A 27,228-nucleotide genomic window follows, 5' to 3' on the forward strand; every position below is an offset into this window, starting at 1 on the left:
CTCTGAGCCTTTGCTCCTTTGTTTGTGAAATGGAAATAAGATCCTGGTGGTAAAGCAAGGTCCTTTACTTTCTTTTTTTGTCTGAGCCATTTGCACCCCTCCGTCACATGATGAAACCCATACATTTCTCAGAATGTTTATGAACGCATACATGAAAACGAAATGTTGTAAATGCATAAAATAAGATTAGAAAGGAAACCAATATTTATATAATATTAAAAGACTGAATTTCTCTTATAGCAATGTTTCCTTATTTATTTATTACATAATGAGAGCTAGTGGCAAGTCTATTACCTATAACTTCAAAGTCACAATGAGCCTAAATATTTCTAGCAAACTGTAAAAACTGTAAAATGATACAAAAATATGCATGATTTCCTTTGGTGACAAAGTCACAGGTACCACTGATACCTTTTTTTGTCACCTACATTCATAAAAAAAGGAAATGCTAAATTTCAATTAGAGGTTAATGAAAATAATGACATGATATTTTCCTATCCAAGATCACAGAGCCTCTAAGCAGGAGGTTGCACAGCATTTTCCACACTGCCTGGCACTGTCTGTAACCCTCCCAGGGGCTGGCTGGGCCAGGCTCTGTCCCCAGGCACACAGGGCTCAAGGTGCACCTGTTGGCAATGGTGGTCCAGTAGAGGTCTTTCTGCACAGCTTCGACCCATCAGGGGCTCCTGGTAGGATGTGGGTCATGTGAGGATGCTGGAAGCTTAGGGTGGGAAGAGGGCAAAGCCCCGCCAGGCATGCACACAGCTGCCTCAGCTGGGAACAGACTTCGTCCCTCCTGCTGGGGCTGGGTCCGTGGCTGCACCTAGAAGGAAGAAAGGAGCCCTTTTTCATCCCACCTCCCTGACATCTCCATCTGGGGGTTATTAGATGGGGCTAACAACTTTTTTAAAAAAATTGTTTACTGGTACGATTTAGGTATCTATAATGATCACATTCATCATATATACCTGTACATCATCATGTATCTGTACATGACATAGCTTAATTTTTTTTTTTTTTTTGTATTGGGAATTGAACCCAGGACCTTGCGCTTGCCAGGCAGGCATGATACCACTGAGCTAAATCACTGGCCCAGCTTAATTCATTTTTTTCCTCATTCCTTTCCCCTCCCTTCAACCTTTCTTCCCCTCCTTATTTATAAAAGCTTTGTTTCCATTTTATCTTTCTTTGTCCTTTTCCCTTTTTTCCTTTCCCCATCCCCCTCCCTAGTGCCCCTTCCCATTTGAATTTTTTCTTCCTATTTCACATCACCTACAATACATTTTGGTTCCTATTTCCACTTTTGGTTTCTCACGCCACAGAAACAATGTGATATTTACACGTGTGCCCAATTTATTTCCTTTAAAAGTATGGTCCATAGGTGCATCTATTTAGCTATAAATGTCTCATGTTTATCCTTCTTTATGGCTGAGTAGTACTCCACTGTATTTTTTAAAAGGCCACATCTTTATCCATTCATCAGTTGATGGGCATTTGGGTTGTTTCCAAGATTTAGCTATTACACACTGTGCTGCTATGAACATGGGTGCACATATATCACTGTGGTATGAGGCTTTTAATTATTTTGGGAAGATACCAAAAAGGGGACAGCTGGGTCAAATGGAACCTCTAGTTTTAGTTTTTTGAGGAATCTCAGTAAGTTTATTATTTGTGTTCAGGAATGCTATTGGTTTTTGAGTGTTGACTTTGTATCCAGCTACAAGATTGAATTTGGTTATTAAATCAAGAAGTCTTTTGGTGGAGTTTTTGGGGTCTTCTATGTAGAGTATCATGTCATGTGTAAATAATGATAGTTTAACTTCTCCCTTTCCTATCTTTATTCCTTTTATTTCTTTCTCTTGTCTAATTGCTCCAGCTAATATTTCCAGAACTATATTGAAGAAGAGTGGTGATAGTGGACATCCTTGTCTTGTCCCTGATTTTAGAGTGAAAGCTTTCAGTTTTTGATCATTTAGTGTGATGCTGGATGTTCATTTGTCATAGATGGCTTTTATCAGATTGAGATAAAGACCATCTGTTCCCATTTTCTGTAGGGTTTTTATCATGAACAGGTGCTGAACTTTGTCAAATGCTTTTTCTGCATCTATTGAGATGATCATGTGATTTTTGTCCTTGACTCTGTTGACATGGTGTATTACATTTATTGATTTGCACATGTTGAACCATCCCTGCATCCCTGGGATGAATCCTACCGGGTCATGGTATACAATCTTCTTGATGATTTGATGCATTCTGTTTGCCAGTATCTGAGAATTTTTTGCCTATGTTCATTAGGGAGATTGGCCTGTAGTTCTTTTTTTTGGTTAGGTCATTCTCTGGTTTTGATATCACGGTAATACTTACTTCCAGGGATGACTTTGGGAGTACTGCTTCCCTTTCAATTTCATTAAAGAGTTTGAGGAGTAGTGGCATTAGATATTCTCTAAATTTCTTGTAGAATTCAGCAGTGAATCCATCTTCTGGGCTTTTCTTTGTTGATAGGTTTTTAATTACACCTTCAATTTCATTGACTGATATTGGGTTATTTAGAATTTTTATATCTTCTTGATTCAGCTTTGATAACTCCTACATATCTAGGAATTTGTCTATTTCTTCTGTCTGTGTTTTCTATCTTATTAGAGTAAAGACACTCGAAGTAGGTATTGATGATCTTCTGGATTTCTGCAGGATCCATCATGCAATGATTTCATCCTTTTCATTTGTAATTGCATGGATTTGGGTCTTTCCTTTTTTTTGATAAGGCTGGCTAAGGGTTTATAAATTTTATTTAATCTTTCAAAGAACCAACTCTTCAATTCATTGATTCTTTGTATTGCCTTCTTAGTCTCCATTGCATTTATTTCTGCTCTGATTTTTATAATTTCCTTCCTTGTACAAGCTTTGGGCTTGACTTGCTCTTCTTTTTGTAGAAGCTTGAGGTTCACCACTAGGTTGTTTATTTGTGCTAGCTCTGTTTTCTTGATGTGAGAGTTCACTGCTATAAATTTCCCTCATAGGACTGCTTACACTGAGTCCCATAAGTTCCAGTGTGTTGTATCGGTATTATCATTTAATTGTAGAAACTGTCTAATTTCTTCTTTCATTTAATCTGTGACCCATTGGTTGTTCGGGAGGATGTTATTTAATTTCCATGTGTTTATGTAGTTTTTGTGATTTCTTTTGCAATTGATTTCCAAATTCATGGCACTATGGTCTGATAATATACAGGGGACAACTTCAATTCCTTTGCATTTACTCAAGCATGTTCTATGAGCCAGTATTTGGTCTATTTTGGAGACTTCCCATGCACAGCTAAGAAGAATATGTATTCTGATATTGTAGGGTGGAATACTGTAGACATCTACTAAATCCACTTGTTCACAGGTTTGGCTCAGTTCTGTATTTCTTTGTTAATTTTTCATCTAGTTGATCTGCATATTTGTGACATTGCGGTATTGAGGTCCCCCATTACAATTGTACTACTGTTTATTTGATTTTTCACGTCTGTTAACATTTGTTTTATACAGTTGAGTGTACCAGTATTTGGTAATTATATATTTATGATTTTTATCTCTTCCTCTTGGGAGTTTTCCCTTTACGAGTATGTAGTGATCTTCTTTGCCTCTCTTGATCACTCTTGGCTTTAAGTTCACTTTGTCTGCAAATAAATAGCTACCCCTGCTTTTTTCCAGGCTCCTGTTGCCTGAAGTATTGTTTTCCATGCCTTGACTTTCAGTCTATGAATTTCTTTTTGAGTTAAATATGTAGGCAGCAAATTGTTGGATCTTGTTTCTTGACCCTTTCTGCCCATCTCTTTCTTTTGATTGGGAATTCAGACCATTTACATTGACAGTTATAACAGACATGTATTGGCTTATCCTTTTCATATTGTTTTCCTATTGTTGGTTCCCTGTCTTTCCCTTCTGTTTAATTGCTTGCCTTCCCTGGTGGCTTTTATTGGTGTTCTTGGAATTTTGGTTTTCATTATCTCTTTCTAAAATATTATTCAGAAGGATGGTGGTCATGAATTTCTTCAGTTTTTCTTTGTTGTGGAAGTATCATATTTCTTCATTGATTTTGAAAGATAGTTTTGCAAGGTACATCAATCTGGGTTGGAGGTTGTTTTCTTTCAGGATTTGAAATACTTTACTCCAAGCTCTCCTTGGGTTTGTGTTGAGAAGTCTACTGTGATTCTGATGGGCCTTCCATTATAGGTGGGGTTTTTTCTTTTCTCTAACAGCTTTTAATATTCTGTTCTTGTGCTGAGTTTCTAGAATCTTGATTATTATATACCTTAGTGTAAATTTATTTTGGTCATGGGTAATTGGAGTTCTATATGCCTCCCTTATTTGTATGTCAAATTCTTTTCCCATGTTTGCGAAGTTTTCTGCCATTCCTTCTGTGAACAGGTTTTTTATGGCATTTTTGTTGTCCCCTGCTTTCTCATTGACTCCAATTAATCTTATGTTGTTCTTTGCACCATCTTGCAGCTGTTGGATTGATTTTTCATGGTCCCTTGCTATTTTTAAGAAATCTTTCTTTTCATGGTCACTAACCAGAATCCTATCTTCTAGATCTGATATTCTGTCCTCACCTGTCATCTCCTGGATGTCTGTTTGAATCTGTTTCATTGATTCCATTCTTTCCTATGTTGGGAATTCATAGTTTCCATCGTTTTCCTAAGCTCCTCTATTTTCTTTTTTAATCTGTGTCTACTCTACATTCACTGAGCAAGTCCTTCATTTTGATTGCCATCTCTCTTTTAAACCTCAGAAATTATTTCTGATCTGGTTTTCACTATAGCTTGAGGCATCTGGGTTTTTTACTTCTGCTGTCATTTCAGAAAATTCCAGTGGGTGGCTTCTGATTTCCTCTACTTGTCCCTTGGACTTGTCCTGGGTGCATGGCCCCTCAACTTTATGTCCAAATAGGGTTCCATCCCCACCTGAACCAGCTTCTCCTGTTTCCCCCATGTTAATAACACCTTCAATCCCCTGCTCTGAAGCAAACTTTAGATCCCACCTTTCCCTTGCTCTCACTTGCCAACCTTCAGCCAGTCCTGGCCCCTCCCCCTTGAAGATGCAGCTCTCTTCTTCATGTCTGCTGTCACCACACTAGCCTGTGGTGTCATCATCTCTTATGGAGACTTGGAATAGATTCTCCCCTGACCCTCCACTCCCATACTTGTCCCCCTACCCCAATTTGGTCTCTCCCACAGTCACCAAAATTATCCTTAAAACATGTAAAACAGACTACATCTCCCATTCACTGCTCGAAATTCTCTAAAGCCTCTCCTAATACACTTAGAAATCCACATACTCAGGGCTTATGAAACCCTGGCTGGCCTTGTCAGCATCATCTCCTGCCTAACTTCCTACATCCTAGGCATCCTGGCATTCTTTACATTGGACCTCAATAGCTGGTCAATGACCCAGAGCCTTTGCATAAATTATTTTCCCCTGGCTGGATTCTTGATGTTTAGATCACATGCCTCCCTTCTAAGAGACTTTCTCTGATGCTCACTCTGAAGGAGTCAATCCTCCCCACTTTGTCACACTCTCCACCCCATGGCCATGTCTTATCGTTTGAAGATCCCCATTACTCTCTCAAATGATCTTGTTCACTGTTTGCAAATAACACTTGATATATTATTTGTCCACTCCCACCAGAATGGAAGCTCCTGAATGCTATCCTGTTCCCCACTATACCTTGGCACATAATAGGTACTTTTCAGATTTTACTGAGTGGGATTGGTGTGGGAAAGTGAGTTAAGCTCTTGACATACATGATGTCATTTAATCCTTCAATTGGCATCATTCTCATTTTACAGAGCAGGAAATGAAGGGGCCCCTGTGAGGTTCCCCAGCTGCTCTAGAGTTGCCTGACTCCAAAGCCAGGAGCTTAATCCACCATCACTGAATTATACTGGGAAAGAGAGTTGGGCAGGGGGGGGAGGAAAGAAGGAAAGAAAAGAAAGAGAGAGAGAGGAGGAAAGAAAAGGAAAGGGGATAAGAAGGAAGAGGAAGAGAAGAAAGAAGAAGAAGGGAAATGAGAGGAGAGAAGAGGAAAGGACATTTCCCATTCTAATCAATCCCAAACAGAAGACATGGGCAGAATAATTCTAAAGAAAAAATGAGGAGTGGCGAGGCTAAGATGACAAAATCCCAGGCCTCATGGCGTTGTAACCTCATTCTGCTCAGAAGCTGCAGCTCCTCCTGGACTGGATGCTGGGAGAAGGTGCCTGGCAGGGCCTCAGTGCCCACACCTGGACTCTGATTTGCATCAGCAACTTGCCTACTGCCCCCTACTCCCGAGTGCCTGTTGTGGGCCTCTAATCTCCAGATCAGGTTTCCAGAGCTGTGGAGTGTCCTCTGGGTAGAAAGTTCCCCAGCCAACACTGGCCAGAGGAGACCTGCCTGAGAGGCTGGAGGCTGGATGTGAACTGCAGCACCTCAGGCAGGAAAAAACCTTAACAGTCACTGAGTCGATCCTCCCACCTGATGCTTCTACAGTGACAGCTGCAGGTGCCTCTCAGGCAGGTCCCATTGACCTTCACTTCACAGGTGGGGAAACTTGAGGCCCAGGAAGGTCTGCTAACTTCCCTTGGAGACACCCTAAGCAGGAAGGTGATCTGGGCTTGGCACCCAGGAAACCTGATGTTCTACCCCATGACATTTAACCCCTATGCTAGAATATGAACAAAATTCTTTCAGATTTGGAGTTTCTCCAAGGGGGCCCAGGTAGCAGAATTCCAGAATCACAGTATGAGAGAGAGCCTTAGCCACAATGGGTTTAATGCTCTACTGTCCATGAGGGGAAACTGAGGCCCAGGTTGGGAAAGTCTCAAATATAGGTCCACCTGACCTCTGACTGCACAAGGCCCTGAACACAGGCAGATAGAGGACACACAACTGTGAGGCACTGGCCACCACAAAAGACTGACCCAGGACTGCATGCCCTGTGCAGAGCACTCACTTTCCAGTCTGGCTGTGCAGCCAGGGCAGGTGTGGAGCAGACAGCGCGGGCGCCACTAGCAGCTGCTCTGTGGGAGCATGCCCTGAACAGAACTCCCTGTGCCGGTTTTAGCCCTGTTGCCATGGGATGGGCCCTGACTGAGACAACGCCTCCTAATATAGGGCAGGGCAGGAATCTTTGCCCACCCTTCTCCTAGCTCAAAGGCAATGGGTGCATAAAAGATAAAATAAGCAACTGCCCTTTACAGGCAAACACATCTCTGCCATTTTACTGCTTAGAGAATTTGGCTCTTGTGTGTGTGTGTGTCTGTGTGTAAAATAAAACAGCAAACCAGAACAAAGTGTTCTGGCTTCTCTGAGTCAGAGCTCAGCTACCATATCCTCCCAATAAGTCCCCTTGCCTCTGTGGGCCTCAGTTTCTCTATACATATATGCCTAATGTCCTTCTTGACTGTAACATTTGGTAATTCTATGGAACCCAGGTGACTCAGAACCTTTGCAATCATTAAAGCACCAGCACATAAGGCGACGAAAGCAGCCAGTCTGCTTAGGAGACTTTGCCGAGAGATGTCACACACCCTGGCCACTCTCTACTTGAAGCTGAATTTTAACCCTTCCTTGACAGATTAAATCACCAGAGGTTGGCAACTTTTAGTTATAAGGTCTGTTTACAACCACACTACTCTGTAGTGTAACAGTGGCTACAGACCATACATAAACAACTGGGCATGACTGGGTTCTAATAAAACCTTACAAAAATAGGCAACTGACTGGATTTGGCTCGCAAGGGCTGTACTGTAGCTGACTGAACCATAGAATCCTCTTCCTCTTCCTCCTCCTACCATCGCCATGCAAAACCATGCTGCCCTCAAGACACTGGGCTCTTCAGAGCTCCTATCTCTGCCAAGTGTACCCCAATTTCTATTCCTCCACAGTCAGCAAACATCTCCTGCTATGAGCCCCTGTCTTCAGAAGTTCTGTCATTCTCTGCTTAGGTGCCATTTTGAACCTGCAGTGACTGGCCAGCTAGTCCTCAAAGGCTGCATTTAAAACAGGAGTCACTGGGCCCTGAAGGAGAAAAGCCCCAAGGACCAGCCAGGCCTGGCCTCAGTGATGAAGGGTCTACCTTCCACCAGGCTCTGTGCTGGATTCCAGACGCAGAGGCTGCTGGGTGAGCTGTGTCAAGAGGTGTGGGGAGGCCAGGGGGTGACCTGTCCTTCCCACAAGCACTGGCTACAGCCTAAATGTCACGTGAGGTGCTGAGGTGGTGCGGGTGCTCCTGAAGCAAGGCACTGAGACCTTTCAGAAGACAGAGGATGCCCTAATAAATCATCTTCCTTCTGCCCCTCCCTCTGACTTGATGAGATAACCACTTCTCCTTTCTGGGAGGAAAACACTTCCTGTGAATCAGGGGCTCCTCCTGGCAGGCAGAAACCACTCCCCTGCCCACAAAGGGAGGTCTTCTGCCTCCACTCTACTCCTGAGATGGCCACAAGGAACAAGCAGCATCTGCTGCTGCTATCTCCCCAGGACTAGCGAGGGAGAGTGAGGGGGTCCCCCTGACTGGCCACATGGAGGGTCGGAGCACAGGGACACCAGGGAGGCCACTAGGAGTAGAATACAGCCCCACTCTTCTAGTGACCTGGAGGGAGCAGCCAAGGGGGTCTGGCCTTGAGGCTGTGGCCACTGGCATTGTATCCACACATCCTTGGAGTCAGCAAAGAGAAAGGCACAAGTGTCTTTCAGGGGGCCTTAAGAGCAAATACAGACCAGTGGGTGCAAGTCACATTTTTTCCTCACAGGAAGAATGACAAAATGAAGCCAGTGCTTTTCTCTTCACTGAGACTTATACAAGGGCCATCCCTGCAGACTGAAAAGAGAACTTGGGAGCAGCAGCGCTATGTAATGAATTAACACAACTAGGTAATGAGGGTGTGTCTGTCCTGGGTCTCATCCCTCATCAGCACATCACTGCAGTCTCCAATTAATATTATACCACTTTCCAGATGGGGAAATGCAGGCAACAGAAGTCCAGCCAGACAGAAGCAGAATCTCAGATCCCCAGGCCAGTGTGGGTACAAAATCCCATTCCTTAAATGAAACTACAAACCCCAGCCCCATTCCACCCCAGTCTTCTCCTCGCCAACCCTGCTCCACCAGGCCCCAAAGTGGAATGAATTTGTTCTGGGAAAAGGCCTTGGACTTTTTTTGATGCCTCTTGTCTCTTGGGAGCTGCTGTGAGGAGCAGGACCCCACTCCTCAGAAGTTTCTGCCCCCAGGATCACAAATCCTTGTGGGAGAATTAGAAGGGCCCTGCTGCTCCTGAGAAACATCAAGGCAAAGTCCATTTGCTGTTAATTCCCATTTACAGCTTCCTGCCCCGTCCCTCCCTACCCTTTATGCCAATGCCCCAACAGCAGGGCCTCAGCATCTCTGTACATGCCATTCCACCTTCCCCCACCCAGCTCTGTTCCACACCTCCTAACTTCAACACCCTGCTCTCCGCATCTTGCCCAAAGAACACTCTCTGACCAGCAGTCTCCCCCGACATGGCACCATCTCTCCATGGGGAAGCTTCAGACCCACAGCAGTAATTTACTATGTATGTTCTATGGGTTCCATGTATCCACCAAGTGCTCATTCATCCCATGTTTATTGAGTGAGTAAAATTTTTATAGACATATCCTTTTATATATAAACAAAAAAGCCATAAGGCACTGGGATATGGGCCTTGTTATCTTAATCTGTAAAAAATTATAAAAAGGAAGGAGAGGTCCTGCGGGACAACAGGCCAATCTGAGCAGCTCTAGCAGCTGTGTCGTTTACTCACCAGGCTCCAAGGCCAGCTCTGTGTATAGAGGGCAGACAAGGAGTCTGCAGGGGCAACTCCCCTCCAGAGCTAATGTCCTTTGCCACCCAATCACAGAAATTGACTTCTGCTACAAAAGACTAGCCTCTCTGGGCAATGAAAGAGCAGCACCATGGCACCAGGACAAGGACTGGGGACAGAGGTTGGGCTGCACAGTCCTAGCCCAGAGCAGGTCTGGAGCTCCTTGCACACCTCCAGGAACGGAGAGCTCAGGAAGAGGCAGGAGTGTGTCCAGAACTCAGGTGGGAGCTCTGGCCAGCGTGTTGCAGGGTCTTTAGTCTCCCCAAGAGAAGGGAGCCAAGGACAAACCTAGTAGAATCAAAAAATATTCTTCTCCCTCTCTCTCCTTTTTATTGCTGAGGTTTGAACCCATCAAAGAATGTCCTTAAAAAAGAGTCTGTATTCCACTAAGTTTAGTTCTCTAACCACCAGCTGCAGAATCTTCCTAGGGAAACCTGTAAAACTACAATATTCCAGGCCCTACCCCAGGGTTTATCTCAGGGGGAACGCAGGACTTTTCAGTTTAGGCAAACTCCCAGGTGAGGAAGTGACCATTTGTGTCCTCTGTCCAGGTTCCTTGGCTAGGAATCTGTATTTCACACTGCCATGCACTGAATAGCTGGCCTCAACAGAGACCCCACAGAAGGGAAAGCATTCAGCATGACTGACAGGACGGCAAATCGTCAGTGAGCTTTGTTCTTCATTTCTCTGCCTCTTTTACCGGGACCCCACACATGGGTGCTCGTACGCTGTCCGATGCCCAAGCCTAGAAGCTGAACCTTTCCCAATCATGCTTCTTTTATTGTAATTGCTAAGCAGTAAAGGCCTCTAGGAACAGCAGGTAGCAGACCAGCTTGCTCTGGACTCAGCTGGTGCAGGCTGCAGCTGTGTGGAAAGGGAGCAGCTCCAGCTAACTACAGAGCTGTCCACACAGGGAGGGCAGGTGGAGGTGAGCAGGACAGAGTGGAGACGCAGAGCCCAGGTTAGTGACCCACACTCAGAGTGGGGGAATGGTGGCTTCCATCTCCCCAGGAATGGAGAATCTGCAGACAGCAGACCAGGGATCATTATAAATGATGTACGGAAAGGCCTTGGTCCCAGGCAGGGTAACCTATGACTACCAGTTCAGGTCCTTTGGCCTCTGCATTACCACACTTCACCCCAGACTAAGTATTTAATGTTACCAAGCATTTCCCTCATATTATCATAATCATCGTCTCTATTTGCAGATAAGGAACCTAGCTCAGAGATGTTAGGTGATTTGCCCAAGGTCATCCAGCTAGGAAGTGGTAGAGTCAGGAGATGAACCCAGGCAACGTGACCAGTGGCTGGCAGCAAATCCTGGATTTACACAGCTTCCCCTTCCTTACCTCCCATGAGGACTGTGAAAGGTTTCATGGAGTCCTATAGGGTCAGCACGCAGACAGCAGCAGGCCCATGTCACCTCTCCAGTCACTCAATGGGACTGGAGCAAGCAAGGATTTGAAGGTGCTGCGTCGAGGACTCCCTGGGTGTGCATGGCACTTTACAGTCTACATTGAGAAGTTCTGCAATGAAGGATTCGCAGTATGATGCCAGAGTCAGGATGCCTGGATTCAAGCCTTACTCTGCAGCTGTGTGATCTTGGGCATGAGACCTGACACTTAGGCCCCAAAATCATTTTCTACCAAACAAAGATTACAGTAACTACTTCATAGGGTTGAGGATATAAACAAAGCCCTGAGACTCATGCCTACCACATAAAAAGTGTCATTTAACTGCTTGCTGTTATTTTAAGTATGACAAAATGATTTCACATTTATTACTTCATTCGATCCTCACTAACAGGCTTGCATAGTTCATAGGCTTGGATGGTTTACCCCATTTTGCATAAGAGGAAAGCAAGCTTCAGCCTGGAGAATAACTTCCACAAAGTCACATAATCAGTGTGTGACTCCAAATTCTCAGGTCACTTCCTAGGCAAGGCCCTATCTTGCACTTGCCTCTCTTTTGAGTCCAGAGATTGCCCTCATTTGTTTTGTTGCTTCATGTCTAAAGGAAGAAACGGGGGGAAAGTACATGAATGGCTACTACACAATGACACACCACCACCTTCAATGTCCTTCCCCTTTGCAGACATTACTAATCAATCTCAGGCCTTTTTCCTGGTGAGCCAGAGCACAGATTTGGATTTTCTGAAACAAAACTCTTGACAGTAATTACCAACTGATCATAGAAAGAAGATGACCAAACCAAACCTCTCCATTGTATAGGAAGAATCTTCTATCCAAACTCAGTTTATTTCTAAACCTAGTTATGATTAGGAGACAGGGTTTCATAGTTCGTGCCCCTACATAGGTCAGCCTTTTGCCTTCCTGCAGATCTCACTCATAAATTACAGTGTCCCTGTGGGTGGAATGTGATCACAGCAGCAATTCTGTTTCCCTGCGTCCCAGAAACTGCTCAGCAGAGGTCTTGCTTAGGGCTGGCCCCACAGCCTCATCTGTGTGCCTGCCAGCTCACACGGGCAGACGTTCTCAGCCTTCTGCTTCAGCAGGGCTCCTGTGGGGCTGTGGACACTGGCAAAACCCATGACAGGTAATCTGTTACTAGTCCCATTTTAAAATCCTAACCTAGCCCGGCCTGTTGGTGCATGCCTATAATCCGAGCACTCAGGAAGGTGAGCCAGGAGGATTGCTGAGCTTGAGGCCAGCCTGGGCTACATAGTGAGTTCAGGGCCAGCCTGAACTACACAAAGAGAAACCCTGCCAAAACAAACAAACAAACAAAACCAAAAATAAATAAATAAATAAATAAATAAATAAATAAATAAATAAAATAAAATCCTAACCTAGAGAATGATTTGGTGTTTAATATAAAAGTAGAGTAAGGGGGCTGGGGATGTAGCTCAATGGTGCCGCATCTGCCTTGCAAGCTGAAGGTCCTGAGTTTGATACCCGGTGGTGCTGGTGGTTGGGTGACTACTTAAATGCAGAGTGGGTATGAAGGGTTGTTCTCTCTCCATCCATCTTGTGGGTCAGTGAGGCCGACTCTTGATCTTTCTTAGCCATCATGATTGGCTTAGGGCCACACATATGCCCAGTCCAGGCAATGAGAGCCAGTCTGTGGATGTTAACTGGTATACTGGAAAAGAAGTACTCACCTATTGCTAAGCAATCCACAAGAAACCTTTTTCCCATCAAATGGGAAGAGATATGGGAAAATGAAGCCCTCCATATAGCAAAACAGAGTTATAGCTTCTGGATCCCATGAAACCTAGACCCCACATTTTCTAATTATGGAAATCAATCAATTCCTTTTGGAGGGATGACTTTGAATCAGCTCTTTGTCATTTATAACCAAAACAGAACTGACAGCTAAACACATTCTGATGTAGGTGAGAAAGGAACCTGGTGGGTACATGGCACCTGCAGCTTCTCTGGTCTGTGCCACAGTTGGTGGTAATTTGGCCACATGCAGGCCAGCAGGTCTGTGTTCTCTGATATGCATGTTGTGGTAGGAACAAAGGGGTGGTGGTTGAGAAGCACTGACTTTAATCCAGTGGTTTTCTTCTTTTGTCTACTTGTGACTCGGCTAAGATCTCAGCCAGGTGGGCTAATGCTTTGTTTCTCAGGGAGCAGAGACTCATTTACCTTCATTTACTGCTGTCGGACGGTCTCTACCCTAACACTGAATTGTCCACCTTTTCTACACTGCAGAGCCTCCCCCTCTTGCCCTCTCATCCTTCAGTGCCGCACAGTAGTCTGCAGTGTGCAGGTGGGAAAGTCAGACATGAGACCACTCTGGTGATGCAGTGTTGGGAGGCAAATGCACAGACACCTGCCTCTGCATCCTGGCTTCTGCCCCAGGGCATCTTCAGGTGAGGAAGGGATGTCAGCCTCAGCCTGTGCCTTGCCTGCCTCTGAGTCAAGCATGGCCCCAAACCTGGGGCAGCTAACCTCACAGATGTCTGGGAAGGCAAGCAACCCATTTTATCCTCTGGCCTCAGATAGGGCCAACCTGAGTTGGGGTGCCACCAGGACCCAAGTCACAACATTAACCCACAGACATACCTGGGCCACTCATGTGGGCACCTTCAGAAGACCAAAGTAGGTCATTGTCTTTGTGCTTGAAGAAGAGGAACTGGGACCTCAGGCGAGGCAGAGCAAAAGGAAGACTAAACACCAACAGGCTCTCTCTATGAATTCTTGGCACCAAAGATAGGAAGAGCCAAGAATTTTCCCTAATAATAAAAGATTTACGAGACATTTGAACTGCCTAGATCCACATCAGATCGGGCAGTGGCAGTGTGGCAGAGTGGGGCATTTATTATGTGCTTACTAAATATCAAGCAGTAGGCTGTCTCCTTTGAGTCTCCTAATATCTTGAGAGACAGAAATGACTATCCTATCCCTCTTCACAGGAGAAGAAAGCAAGGTTCAGAGAGGGCCAAGATCACCCAGCCAATAAGTGATGAAAGCAAGATTGCAATCTAGGTCTCTGGCTGTAAAGGCCGTGCTGTTAGCTACTTCCCTCTTTCTTATCTGACCTTTAGAAGTAGAAGGGCCCTTGGACAACAGTGTCTGGCCATGCCTGGTACGAAGACTGTGCCCCTGAGAGTGGCTGACTACAAAAAAGAGGTCTGCCTGGCACTAAGGGCTCCAGTGCCCTGGAGGTTTCCCTGCAGGCCTCCCAAATTCTAAGTACCAGTACGGAGGGTCCCTTGGAATCAAGAGTCAAGGCCCTTCTTTCCTGAGTCATTATTTTAGTCCTGGCCTATACCAGGTATCTGGTGCTAGATGAAGATATAGCAGTGATAGAAGATAGAGTCCCAGTCAGACAGGAGACCCCAGACCAGCCCATTAGAATACAACAAGGAGAAGGAACTGAGAAAAACTCAGCAGGCTGGATGGGCATCAGGAGACCAGGGAACGATGAGGGCAAAGTACACTGGGCCAGACCCTGATACACTGCTAGACCATGGTAGGGTTTGCTGTTGCTCTACAATCATGGGGCTCCACTGTAGGGGGTCTTGCAGATCTGTGACATGACAGATCTCCACCGCAGCTGAAATATGGAGACAAGATGAGAGCAGGAAGCCCAGTCAGGAGGCTGCCCCATAGGCCAGTGTGTGATGGTGGGCTCCAGGTGGAAGGGAATGAAAAGAAATGAAGGGTGGGTGGACTAGACCTACTTGTGATCTATATCGTCGGATAGCATCAACAAAACTCAGTGACAGGCCAGCTGTGAGCAGTAAGTAAGGAGAAACTAAAGAGGGATCCATTATAGGGCCCTAGCAACCTGAGTGGAAGGAAGAGAAGGAATGGGAATGGGGTCGGGGGTGCAGTGAGGCACTCCATTTTGGACCCCCTGAATTAGAGGTACCCGGAAGCAGCTGCCTGGACCAGAGCCATCAGCCTTGGACAGCCTCGTCAGAGGGTCCTTCACACTCATCTTGTCCAGGCTGAGCTGGAGGGGGCAGATTGGGGAGCTATGGGGTGTGAAGATGGCTTCTGCCACATTCCTGTTTATATAAGGCTACAGTGCAAATCCATAACCTCTTCTCTGGTCTTCAAGACATCTTCATTTCACAGACAAGAAGCCTGAGACCCAAATAGATTAGCTGCATCCTCTTGGATTGGGACTCCAGCCCATGTTTCTTTCATTTTTTGTGAGACAGAGTCTTGCTGTGTAGTCAGTCCGTGCTGGCCTTGAATTCATGGCAATCCTCCTGCTTCAGGCACCCAAGTGCTGGGATTCCAGGTTCATGTCACCAGGCCCAGCTTTCACTCCCTGTTTCTGTCCCTCAAGACCCACGAAGTCATGGTTAAGGTCACTTGATCCTCTGTCCCTGACATCTATTCTCTTCATGAAGAGTTCTGCACCACCTTAGCTGAGTTCCACAGGGCAAAACAGGGCACACAGGCTGCAGGGGCAAGATGCAATCTCTAGTCTCGTGTGGCTGTGTGCCTCAGAAGAAAGTAACTAATGGCTTCTGGGGTGCTGAGTGTACTGGAGGGCACGAGGATTGTCAGAGTGGCCCCATGCTCTCTTTCATTCTAGTGTGACATCATTACCAGGACCCAGGAGTTCTGCTGCCCAGTCCAGGGCTCTCTGCCTTCCATCTCTCAGCAGGCTCAGGACCATTGACTGGGGCAGCTCCATTGGCTGTCTGCACACAAGCCCTCCCTTCCCTTCCTCTTTTGTGTCCCCCACCTCTGTCCCTGCAGATACTTGGCAGTCCCCCAGGGGCCTGCTGGAGTCAGGAGGGAATGCTGAGCATCGGGCCACAGCCCAGCCCTGTGGGTTCACATTAGGGCACCTGCTAATGTGCGGGACCCTGGGGCCAATGGCCCTGTGATTGGCTGGAAAGGCCAGGCACCCAGCCATTCCAGCATCCAGGGCCGCATGACCCCAAATGCCAGCTATAAATAGATGAGAACCTTTCAGCCCCCTGCCCGTACCCAGCCTGCCTCCCCTCTTGGCCAAGAATGAAAGGGTGCCTTGAAATGGTGCAGAGGCCTAGATACCAGCTCAGTTGCTCTGGGCCCAAGCCTTCTGCTGACCTCAGGGAAAATACTCCATTCTCTAGAAACCCAGGGATCTGTCAGCTCTCCAGGCCTCACTCAGCCCACGTCTTTGCTTCCTCCCTGGGTAACTATTGTGGTGTAGCTACTGCTTCCAGCCTCCAGATTCCTGAGTCACTTGGATCTCACTTTAATAGCTGCCACCACCCAGGCGTTTGTTAGGAGCCCAACACTTGGGAGAAGGAAAGGGGCACATGTGAGTGTGTGTATGTATGGGGGATGTTGGGCTTCAGGAAGGAAAAAAGAGCTTCTCTATACCTTACCCATGGTCACACAGTAAATGAGTGGCAGAGATGGAATCAGACTCCCAGGCCAGGCTCGCCCTCACCTCAGGCAGAGGAAAAGCACTACCCCCTGCCCATCCCCACTTCAGCTTTTACATATGCCATGCTAATGGCCCAGAATGCCACCCCTCCTCCTCTTAATCTTCTCCTGTCCTTTCTTGAGTTTAGCCCATAACCACCTCCACCAAGAAGCTATCCCAGTCTACTTTATCTCACAGCTGCTCCAAACCCTATTCACCTGCCACCGTATCCATACTCCCCTTAGTGCACTGACTGAGTCATTGCTTGGTGCTGTCCATGAATGACATTAATGGTTATTTTCCTTTATTTAGGAATGGCAAATAGACCTATCTCACAGGTCAGGTCCTATCACTTAGTAGTAGCTGTCACTGTACGGATAAAGATTACAAGGCTATATAAACCAGATCAGGAGGAGATTACAGTAATGGATTGGTAATGCCTGCCTTGGCCAGGAAATAGGTCAGCACTCATGCTAGGGTTGGCTCTCCCTGCCTTAATATTTACCCTCCACTCTGCTGCCCCCGATTAAATTCCTTAAAGCAAAAATTCAGCCATTTAGGTCAGTCAGCTTGAGCCATGAGAACAGGGATTTTCCCCTTCCTGCCCACCATGCAAATGCCAGGATGATGGCAAACAGACAACACAGAAGGAAAAATAGAGAGTTTTTTTCCTCGCTTCAGAGGCTGCATCACAGAACAACAGGTCCCCATGGCAGAGAGGTATTCTGTTTCCTTTTTACAGGAGTAAACTGAGGCATATGAAAGTTAAAATAATTGTCCTAAGGTCATTTGGAAAGCTGAGGCCTAGATGTAGGTCACAGAATGGAAGCCATCCAGAACCTGCAGAATCCAGTCCAGTGCCCCCAAGGACAAAAGACCCCCAACCTGCTGGGTCGCCATCCCACATTCCATCATACCTCCCATGATAGTAGACTTACGGCTGTCAAAGGTAGGTCAGCTGGCTCCATCTGGGGGCAGTTTTGGCCATTTGGAAAGCTCCTTCTGAGCCCACATGGAAACCTCTCCTTATGACCTCCATTTACCAGGCCAACCCTTTGCTGTGTCAAATACTTGCAGGCAACCCTGAAAAGCTGGTTGCCCACTTGGAAGAAGACCTGCTTTAGCATCTTCTTACTTTTTGTTCAGCTTTCTCTGAGAGTACATCTGTTAGCCTACTTTTGTGACAGAATCATCTCCTCCTTAGTTCCAGGTCTCAGACTTCTATTAATGTAGCCCAAAATTATCAATACTTTTTTGAGATTTTATCATGCTTTATATCACACACACACACAAATCTCCTTTCTCTGCTATGAATCTGCAAAACTAGAGTAGCAGAAATAACAGACTATCAAAACAAAAAGGGCCTTAGAGACCCTCGTTCAAGGTACAGACAATGGGCATGTGAGGCCTGGAGAGGCAGATGGGCTCTGTGTCAGGTTGGATGGCCAGACCCAGCCCGGGGGATCTCCCTCCCAGGGTGGGCTCTACCTGCCAAATACTAGGGAATGTATGCCTTAAAATCCTGCACTCAGTTCAAGGTCAGGGGGCCAAGCTGGGTCACTCCGAGGACTGGTGGCCAGAGCAGCTGAGTGGGAGCCCGGACCAGGGCTTGGCCACATGTTTTCCTAGGCGGGTGAGGAGCCGAGCTCTGTGTGAATGGCTCACACTGCTCCAAGAGTGGCTCTGCTCCCCGTCTCCTGCCCACCCAGAACTCTGTGGGGAACCCGCTTTGCACTGTGGGCTGAATTCATCCTGGGTTCCTCTCCTTCCACCTCACCCAGATGGAAAGCCTTTTCACCCAGATCTCCTTTTAGCAGCTCCAGCGAGGGAGAATCTCGCTGTCAGGCAGAAGCTGTTAGGAAACACCACTGAAATGGGAGCCACTGGCCCAGGCCAGGCCCACATGGAAGGCTGGGAAGAGGCTCCATCCACTCCCTTATCTAATATCATGGGGCGTTATACCCCATCCCAGGTACACCCACCAGCGCACAGGGTTCTGGGATACCCCCCCATCTACCCATAGCTCATTGCCATCTTGTCTGATTTGTTTCCCTGTTTCTGTGTCTCTGAGCTGTGTAGAAGCAGCAGCCTGATGGCCATTATTGGCTCAAAACTCAGCCTGGGTATGCAGCAGATGCTCAATAACAACCTCCTTAAAGGCATGAATGTTGCATTGGTGCCTGGCATGGTCCAGCAACACTTTGGAGTAGGGGTTACTAACTTGACCTGAGGCAGAAAGGGGACCCTCCAGGTATGGAGAACATGCCATGCATTGTACATACATTCATTCCACTGAATCCTTTTGCCTCGTCTTTGTTTTTAGTTTTGTTTTTTTCCTGTGGTGCTGGGGATCAAACCCAGACCCTCAAGCACATGAGGCAAGTGTTCTGCTGCTGAGCCACACCCCAGCCCTTACCTCTAACCATGGGAAGACACATTCAGAGGGGCTTAGTGATTTGTCTGAAACCGCACAGCCAACACATAGCAGAGATAGGTTCAAAATTTAAGACTCTCCCTTGTGCTGTGCTCAGATTTAGAGTCCGGCTGGGGTCGCATGGTGAGAGGCCTTCCGTGTCCAGAGAAGACCCTTCTGAGGATGGTTACATGGGCTCACCATATCCGTACATATGAAAACTAGGTCTCGTTGGGCATAACAGCTTTCTAGGATACCTACTCCCCCAAAAACTGGTCTATGAGTAGAGCTCCCCAACAAATACATACAGGGCCTAGGTCATCGCTCCTGCAACATATTTTTAGAACTTTCTGGATTATTCTTTCCACTGAGTCCTGGAAACAGGGGATGGCTCATGATCATACAGTCTGTCAAACTTCCCTTTTTATAAGAAGGAAACTGAGAACATGAGTGCCAGGTTCTGCCTGGGGTCACCAGCTACAGCCAGGCAGTGAACGGCTGTGACCTGGAGCAAAGCCAAGTCTTATTCTGTGATGTCTCAGGAAGCTGAACCTGGGCAGCGGAGAGGGGCCTAAGATGATAGCTTGTGTATCCTAAGGAAGCCTTGTGATGGTCAAAGCTGCCCAAAGATGGCCACAGGCAGCCCTGTGAGGTCATGAGGACTCTGACTGGGTGGTGCAAATATCGGGGGCGGGGGTGTAGACACTCACGGGAGGACAGTCTCCATGAGACAGCCTCAAAAGTCCCCTTGGCCAGGAAGCCTGAGAGGCTGGCTTCTGCCCTGGGCCACTCCTTGCTGCCTCTGGAGTCTCTCTGGCCACATAAAGTCTAGGCCAAATCAGGAAAACTCACAGTCCTCTTCCTCTTTTGCCCAGTAACAAGCTGGGGTAGGATACTAAAGCCTTCTGGACCTATGGGCCTCCTCAGCCCTCAGGTTCAGGGGCTGCCTCCCTTCTGCATCCCTACAAGCACCGGCATCTGTGGGGAGCAACCAAGGCTGGTTCACACAGCCGGTTGGGCAGCTGGATACCATGTGTGTTTGAAGAGAGTTTTAAAATCCCTGCCTTCAAGTGTTCCTCTCTTGGGAAGCTAAAGGCTTGAGGGGGAGGACAGGGTGGTGTGGCCCTCGTGAGGAGATAGGACCAAAGAAGGCAAGAAGTTACTGTGCAGGGGGCGGGGAGGCGGGGGACACATGCTGCCTGCCCGGCAGTTTCCTGAGGAGACCCAGGCTGTAAAAGGAGTGAAGAGGCCTCAGTGATCCATGGCAGACAAGGCAGCTACTGAAATCTTCCCCAGTGTGGGAGGACAGTGGAATTTCCCAACACATTCCTGGGCTTAGAGCCAAATGTCCCCTTCCCACTCCCGATGTCAGCACCACTCAGGCCTCACTACAGACAGGAACGGCCGGTGGTGCAGGGGTTGGTGGCTTCTGAAGGAGGCAGGGTGGCGAGGACAGGCTCTGGAGACAGAGCATGGGCATCAGGCACACAGGAAATGTGTTTCTGGATTTCTCTCGGAAAAGCAGTTTCCACATCTGTAAAGTGGGCAGAAGTGTGCGTGTGTGTGTGTGTGTGTGTGTGTGTGTGTGTGTGTACACACACAAGCATATGTGTGTTTAGAATAACAGAAAATGACTCTAACCCTGAGGCACCCACTAAATGCTTGATAAATAGACAAAACAAACCTCAAGCCACCCTCATCAACGGCAACAGCCAGAACAGCCTCACTCAGTCTCACAGACTCCAGAACCAGCCTTTCCACCTAAACGCCAGCCCCGGCTCCTGAGTCTTAGGCCAGCCTCTGCAACATGGAACTGCAGCCTCCCTCTTGATAGCTGTGCTACCACCGTGGCAGGGCTGGGTGGGGGCTGGAGATTTAGCTCAGTGGTTCCGCCGTCTGCCTCGCAAGTGCAAGGTCCCAATCCCCGGTACCTAAGAAAATAAAAGGGCTGGGTGTAGGGCAGGGCAGCACTGGAGTAGGAACGAGGCAGGCACGTGAGGGTATGTGCACACATGTGTGTGCAGAGTTCAGGGGGCTCGGATCGCCTCACCCGGCCACTGCCAAAGGGAAAAGGTCACTGGGCTGTTTCCAAAGTCAACTGAGAACCACACACACAGCATGCTGTTGGAACCTGCCTGGAGCTCCAGAGCTGGCCAGGGGCAGGCAGAGAAGGGACTAAACACTGCTAACAGCAGCTACACTGCCCAGTGACTCCACAGTGGGCTCCTGGGTGGGTCGCTCCCTGGACATCTTCATGCATCCTAGCTGCAGCTGCTACCCACAGCCCAGCCAACTCTCCCCAAACCACACCTCCTCCTCACATACAAACTCAAGATCCTCTGGGTGAACAGCTGCCAATCACAGGTGGTACCACTGCCAGGACTAGCATTTGGGTGTCCATCACAACACAGTGCTTTGATGCAGGGTCTCGGGAAGCTAAATGTCCTCAATGTGTATATAGGACAGTCCCACCCACACAACGAAAAATGGTCCAACCTGGAAAGTTTGGTTCTCCTTTGTGGAAACACTGCATTCAGACAGACTTTTCATAGTACAGATAGGGAAACTAAGGCCTAGAACAGGAAAGAAATCTGCCTATGGTCACACGGTAAGCCAGCAATGGAAATGAGGCCACAGTTCAGCTCTTTCGACTCCTCCCTGTCCGAGGCTCTGTTACCACCGTCACCACCCACATACTGTACTGCCTTTTCTATTACACTTGTGGCAGAGTGCAGAGCAGGCCCAAACGAAATATACTCATACAAGGAAGCTAACAAGAATAGAGGGAGGAAAAGAGGTGTGGTCAGAGTAAGGCTGGGAAGAGAGGAGGTGGCAGGGAAGAGACAGGTAGTCAGTACTTTTGATGCTAAGCGCTAGGGGCAGTGTTGGCCTCAGACAGCTCTGTTGGAATAATGTTAAGAGGAGACAGGGAGAGGTCCATGGAAGGACTCAATACTGGTTTCCCTTGATTTCGTTTCCCTATAGGCAGATACCACAACTCCCTGAAGTGTTACCTGGGGAGACAGGACCGGGGGACATCCGAAGACAAAGACAGCTGAAAATTCTAAAGGCCAGAGATGCCAAGCTGAGTGTTGCCTGGCTCCCTTCCTCAGGCAGAGCAAGGGGGAGTGGCTGTTGGCAGCTGAAGCATCACCCCAAGGCACGCCTAGCTGCCCACTCTGTAGCCCTTTCTCTGGTCCTCTCACTAAACGTTTCCCTCAGAGGCCAGTTCCTGCAGTCCAGGACTGCCAGGCACATCTGCCCAGGACTCTGGGCCTGCAAGGGTGCCAGGACGAAAGGGCGGTGGCTGATTAGTCTGTCTGCCACAGTTCCAAGAGGAATGTTTCAGGCCCGGTCCCAAGTGTCCTAATCAGTGTGCAATAACATACTGAGGGTGTCATGCAGCCAGCAAGTGTGGTGCTGGGGGCCACGACCTTTATCCCATTCACAAAGCAGGCAAACTCGGTACCCTATGCATCCTCCAAACAGATGAGCAGGGATGAGTGAGGCTCTTCAGAGGGGGAAAAAACTGAAGAAAAACCATGTGAAGTCTTGTGAGTCCTCGATGACAATGGGACCAGAACCCAGGACTCCATGGCTCCTCCCAGCTCAGAAGTGCCCTGGCATAACTTCAGTGAAGCCCACAGAGGCGAGAGTTCAGTTACACAGGTTATCAGGAGGCTGTTAGAGGCCCTGCCCTGCCCTGCCCCACACATCCCTCCCGCACCCTCAGCTACCAGGAACAAACCTCACCAAAGCGGCAAGGAAGGCGATTCTAGGTGGGGTTGAAAACCAGCTCCACTGTCCCTAGGCTGCCAGCACTGGCTACAGCTTGATCTGCTAACCTGGAACAGCTCACTCAGCTGAGTACCAGACGGGCCCATCTAGACCCTGGGAAGTGCAGGGAGACATAGCCAGCCCTTGAGCCTCAGCTCCCAGCCTGTCTCCATGACTCCTTGAGCAGGTCCTGGAGAATCCCAGCCATTTTCTGGCTTTCTGAGAAGGCAACAGCACCTGGCTGCAAATGCAGGGTCTGCAGTCAGTGTAGAGGCAGTGCAGTGAGGGAGAAAAGGACCCCAGGCCCTGCCCAGCAGCCAGGGTATACATGGGACTGACCCAGCTGTGCTCATCCCTGCAGCCCTGGCACCCCAAAGAGCACCTGGCTCTTAAGGGGTGTGGCCTGAGGGCTGAATACATGAAAATAAAAGCTGGGAGGCAGAGGTCATCCCAACACTGGCTGGGGAGGACTGGGATGTATAACGGGTCAGAAGTGTCGCCATGGGACCAGAATCCAAAACGACAGCAGGAGCAACAAGTCTTCCCTAGGCCCTCACTGTGTTGGCCCCACTGCTAAGAACTCTGCAGCTGTCATCTCATTTCAATTTACAGGACCTGGGGAGTACAGTATTGTCAGTCCCATTTTGCAGGGAAGGCACAAGGTCCATGTGCAGGGAGCAAACAGTGACACTAAATAGCACAGCCCCATGCCCAGGCTCTGAACTCACTGCTCCGCTCTGGCGCAGGGCAGGGATGGACGAGAGACGGACTTGAGCTCTGCCAGCCCTCTGCATCATGGCTGCTTCGTGGTGCTATCCTGGACTTCCCACTGAGGCTCGGATGCCTGCTCATCAGCCAGAAAGACACTCAGGTCAGAGCTGCAAGGGAACCCAGGACAAGCACCTCACCTGCTCTCCTGCTGGTGCTGAAGTGGCCCAGCAGCCGAGCACAGGCCGGGGTAGGGAGATGCCCTGCTGGACACCTCCTCTCTGCCCGACCTTGTGCAGGCTGCACCTGGCAGGAGGGGCTGGGCGGCCCAAGGCCTGCCTATAGCCCCCCCTACCCAGTCCTCATGAGGGTCATTCACATCCCTCCTGCAGAGGCCCTATCCCCAAAAACCTGTCCTTGCTCTTCCAGGGTTGCATCCCCCTCAGACTACAGCGTCCAGCTACAAACACCCACCCACCTACCTCGGCCCTTCTCCCTGGCCCTTCTGCCCCTGGCACACACTTGCTGGCTACATGACACCCTCACTATGTTATTACCCACTGATTAGGACACTCGGGTATTGTCTGTCTTCCCCTGCCTGTCCCTTTCCAGGAAGGCAGGCAGGCTGTGTGTCCTGCTCATTTGCTGAATGCTGGCAAATGGGAGGCACTCAAAAGTGCTCACTCAAGAAGGAAGCACATCCAGCTGGGCATGTGCCACACACTTGTAATCCCAGCACTTCAGGAGGCTGAGGCAGGAGGATCTCAAGTTTAAACTCAACCTAGGCAACTTAGCAAGATCCTGTCTCAAAATTTAAAAATTTTAAAAGAGGGGCTGGGAGTGTAGATCAGGGTTCAGTCCTGAGTATTGAAGGGTGGAGGGCACATCTAGAATGGGGAGAAAATGCACAGAAAGGCTGAAGATGAGTGGTGCCAATAATAGGGAGCAACAGAAGCTCAAATGGGAGGCAATCATTCTGGGCTGAGCAGGCCAGGGAGAAGGAACTGGGGAAGGCTGCCTGGGAAAGCAGTTGGGCTTTGAAGGGTGGGTAGGAGATAGCAGTTATGTGAACAGCGAGGGACCTCACAAGGCAGAAGTGGAGCTGCCTTGCATAGGGAGGAGGCTGGGAAGGGTCCAGCTGGAGAACAGCCAGTGGGACCAGGTAAAGACACAACCTCCAGTGCAGATGCCACCTCACTCTGGGCCACCAGCCAGAGCTGGAGTCACAGGCATCATCCCTCTTGTGGGCAGCACAGGCTGAGGAGGGTCAGATTCCAGGTTCACTCCGGCAGCAGCACCACAAAACATGCTGAGGTCAGATGCCATCAAGAAGCCTTGGACACAGGGCTCCCTCACTCAGGCTCTGAGAGGCACCGCTGTTTCATGTGTGGCTGTTTTGATGAGTTAAAGACGTGCAGGTCTCATGGGGCTGCACAAGCCACCACCACAGTGGCCCTTGTCCCCACCCCAACCATGCTCTGTATGGTCGCCCTGCACACCAAGATGATGTCAGCTAGAAGCACCAAGCATGGGCAAGGCCAGAGTGGTGGCAGGGCAGTATCTTTCGGACACCAAGCACAGTCCCCAAAAGAAACATCACTGCCCAAAGACCATCTCCCCAAACACCATCCTGCAAACCCAGCGCAGCTAGCTCTGGTACCCTGCACAACATAATAGTCCTGGTCTTCCATGGACACACAGTACCAGCATGCTAACCACTGACAGCATCTTCACAGGGTCACAAGCAAGTTCACATCAAACCCCGCCACAGTGCCACCACCACTGCCAACCAGGTGGCAGTGAAGGAAAGCACAACCTTGCAAGGTGCACTGCACCCTCTTCCACTTCCTGTTAGAGCCCAAAGTCCTGGACCTCACAGTGTGACTATACTCGAGGGTGTTCACACAGGGGACTCACTTACAATGAGCCCTGAGGGTGGGCCTTGGCCCAACACGATACTGTCCTCAAAAGAGGAAGAAGTGAAAACACAGACATGCACACAAGGAAGGCCAGTGTGCTCCCAGGGAGAAGTAGCCAGCTGCCAGGCAACAAGAGTGGTCTCAGAAGAACCAACCCTGCTGGACTCCCCAGCCTCTGCCATGGGGAGGTTAATTTCGGTTGTTTCGGTCACCTAGTCTGGGGGACTTTATTACAGCAGCCCTAGCAAAGAAGCACAACAAATACCACAGCAATACCATGCAGTCACCACAAACCCATGCTACCAAGCACAGTGACCCGGGCCTGGCTGCACCATCAGGCACACAGGCACCTCCCATAAAACCATGCCAGCCAGTCTGTCCCAGCACACCACACCCCTGCCCACCATCAACATGTCACCACGCTGTCCCTGTCAAACATTCTCATAACAACATGTCCCAGTCATCGATCCAACAGCTCACAGCAAAGCCCTTGCCACCAAAGCTACTCTAGCTTGAACATCTAGCATTACTCTTGAGGACAATTGCAACCCAAAGCAGCGCCGGCCTCAGGGTCTCTCCCGCAGCACAGCACGGGACCATCGCCTGTTCAATCACAGTCTTCTCTGCCCCGGCTCCCGCCTCACATGCACTAACCACAAGCCTGCAGAGCAGACTCTGATTTAGAGAGCTGTGTGAAGGCTAAAGTGAGAACATAAAGCACAGATGCTAGAGCCAGCCTGGAGAGATCATTTAGGGACATCACGTAGTAGTCAGAAATTGGCTCTGGTGGAGATATTCAGTTCATGGAGACTACAAGGGCAGTGCCCATATCCATGTGTGCAGGGCCCCACACACAGACTGGAGGCTTCAGTCTCTGTAGACGAGCCATTCAGTTCCTTCACAGTCCCAGAACATACATTTGGAGATGGAGGGGATAATAATGATGGTCCTTCATAAGCCCAAGGAGAGGACTTCCTTCCCAAAGGAGAGGACTTCCTGTCCTCCAGAGTGGCCCCTCTACATAAACCACAATGACCTGGCCCTCTAACAACTGTGAATCACAGTCAATCACGTAAATCCTTGTGACTAGGTTGGTGGCTCTCAGGGTGTCCCACACTATTCTAATAAACCCTTTGTGTCTCCATGATAGTCTCTGATTCTTATTCTTAACACAAGAAAAGAAGGTCCTACTATTTCCACTTAACAGGCAAAGAAACTGAGAGGTTAAGTTGCTTGCTCAAGTCCACCCAAATAACTGCCTTGACATAAAGTCTCACTTTTACATGGATAGCTATGAGGGAAGGATTAGCACCTTTTCTTTCTTGGTACTTCAAGGGGCAACTGGGCAAGAGAAATACAATTCCTGGAGAAAAAATTAGGTCTTGGTCTCTCTATTTCTCTGTCTCTCTCTCACTCATCTTCTCCCTCCCTCCCTCCCTGTCATCATAAGATGCAGAACATAATCTGACATCTAGAGTAAAAGGTTCAGACCACCCCCTGCATTTTTCCACATGCAGAAGACATATCCAACAGGAAGGCAGGGACTCCTGCCACACTGAGGAAGATGGCCAAGGTGCAGGAAAGAGCTGCACTGTCAGAGCTGAGGAGGCTCTGGAGATGAGGTAGGTCACTGGCCCACAGCAAGCAGAATCATGTGCCCAAAGAGGTTCATATCCTAATCCCCCAGGCCTAAGAATA

At 48.5% G+C, this 27,228-nt stretch overlaps 1 protein-coding gene across 3 annotated transcripts in view; it reads right to left on the minus strand.

The window, feature by feature from the left end:
- Positions 1–27,228, minus strand: part of Ppargc1b (PPARG coactivator 1 beta) — a 111,849-nt gene that overhangs the window by 45,042 nt on the left and 39,579 nt on the right. The window contains exon 2 of one of the 3 annotated variants that reach the window (XM_021266200.2): positions 627–823. The exons of the other annotated variants lie outside the window; for them this stretch is intronic. Coding sequence (XP_021121859.1) covers positions 627–677 — 51 coding nt within the window. The 5' untranslated portion in view covers positions 678–823. The remainder of the gene's footprint in view (positions 1–626; positions 824–27,228) is intronic. 3 annotated transcript variants of the gene reach the window in all.

This window comes from Heterocephalus glaber, unplaced genomic scaffold (assembly GCF_053883595.1).
Source record: "Heterocephalus glaber isolate CG9 unplaced genomic scaffold, H.glaber_assembly_v1.0 deba00001463, whole genome shotgun sequence".
NCBI lineage: Eukaryota > Metazoa > Chordata > Mammalia > Rodentia > Bathyergidae > Heterocephalus > Heterocephalus glaber.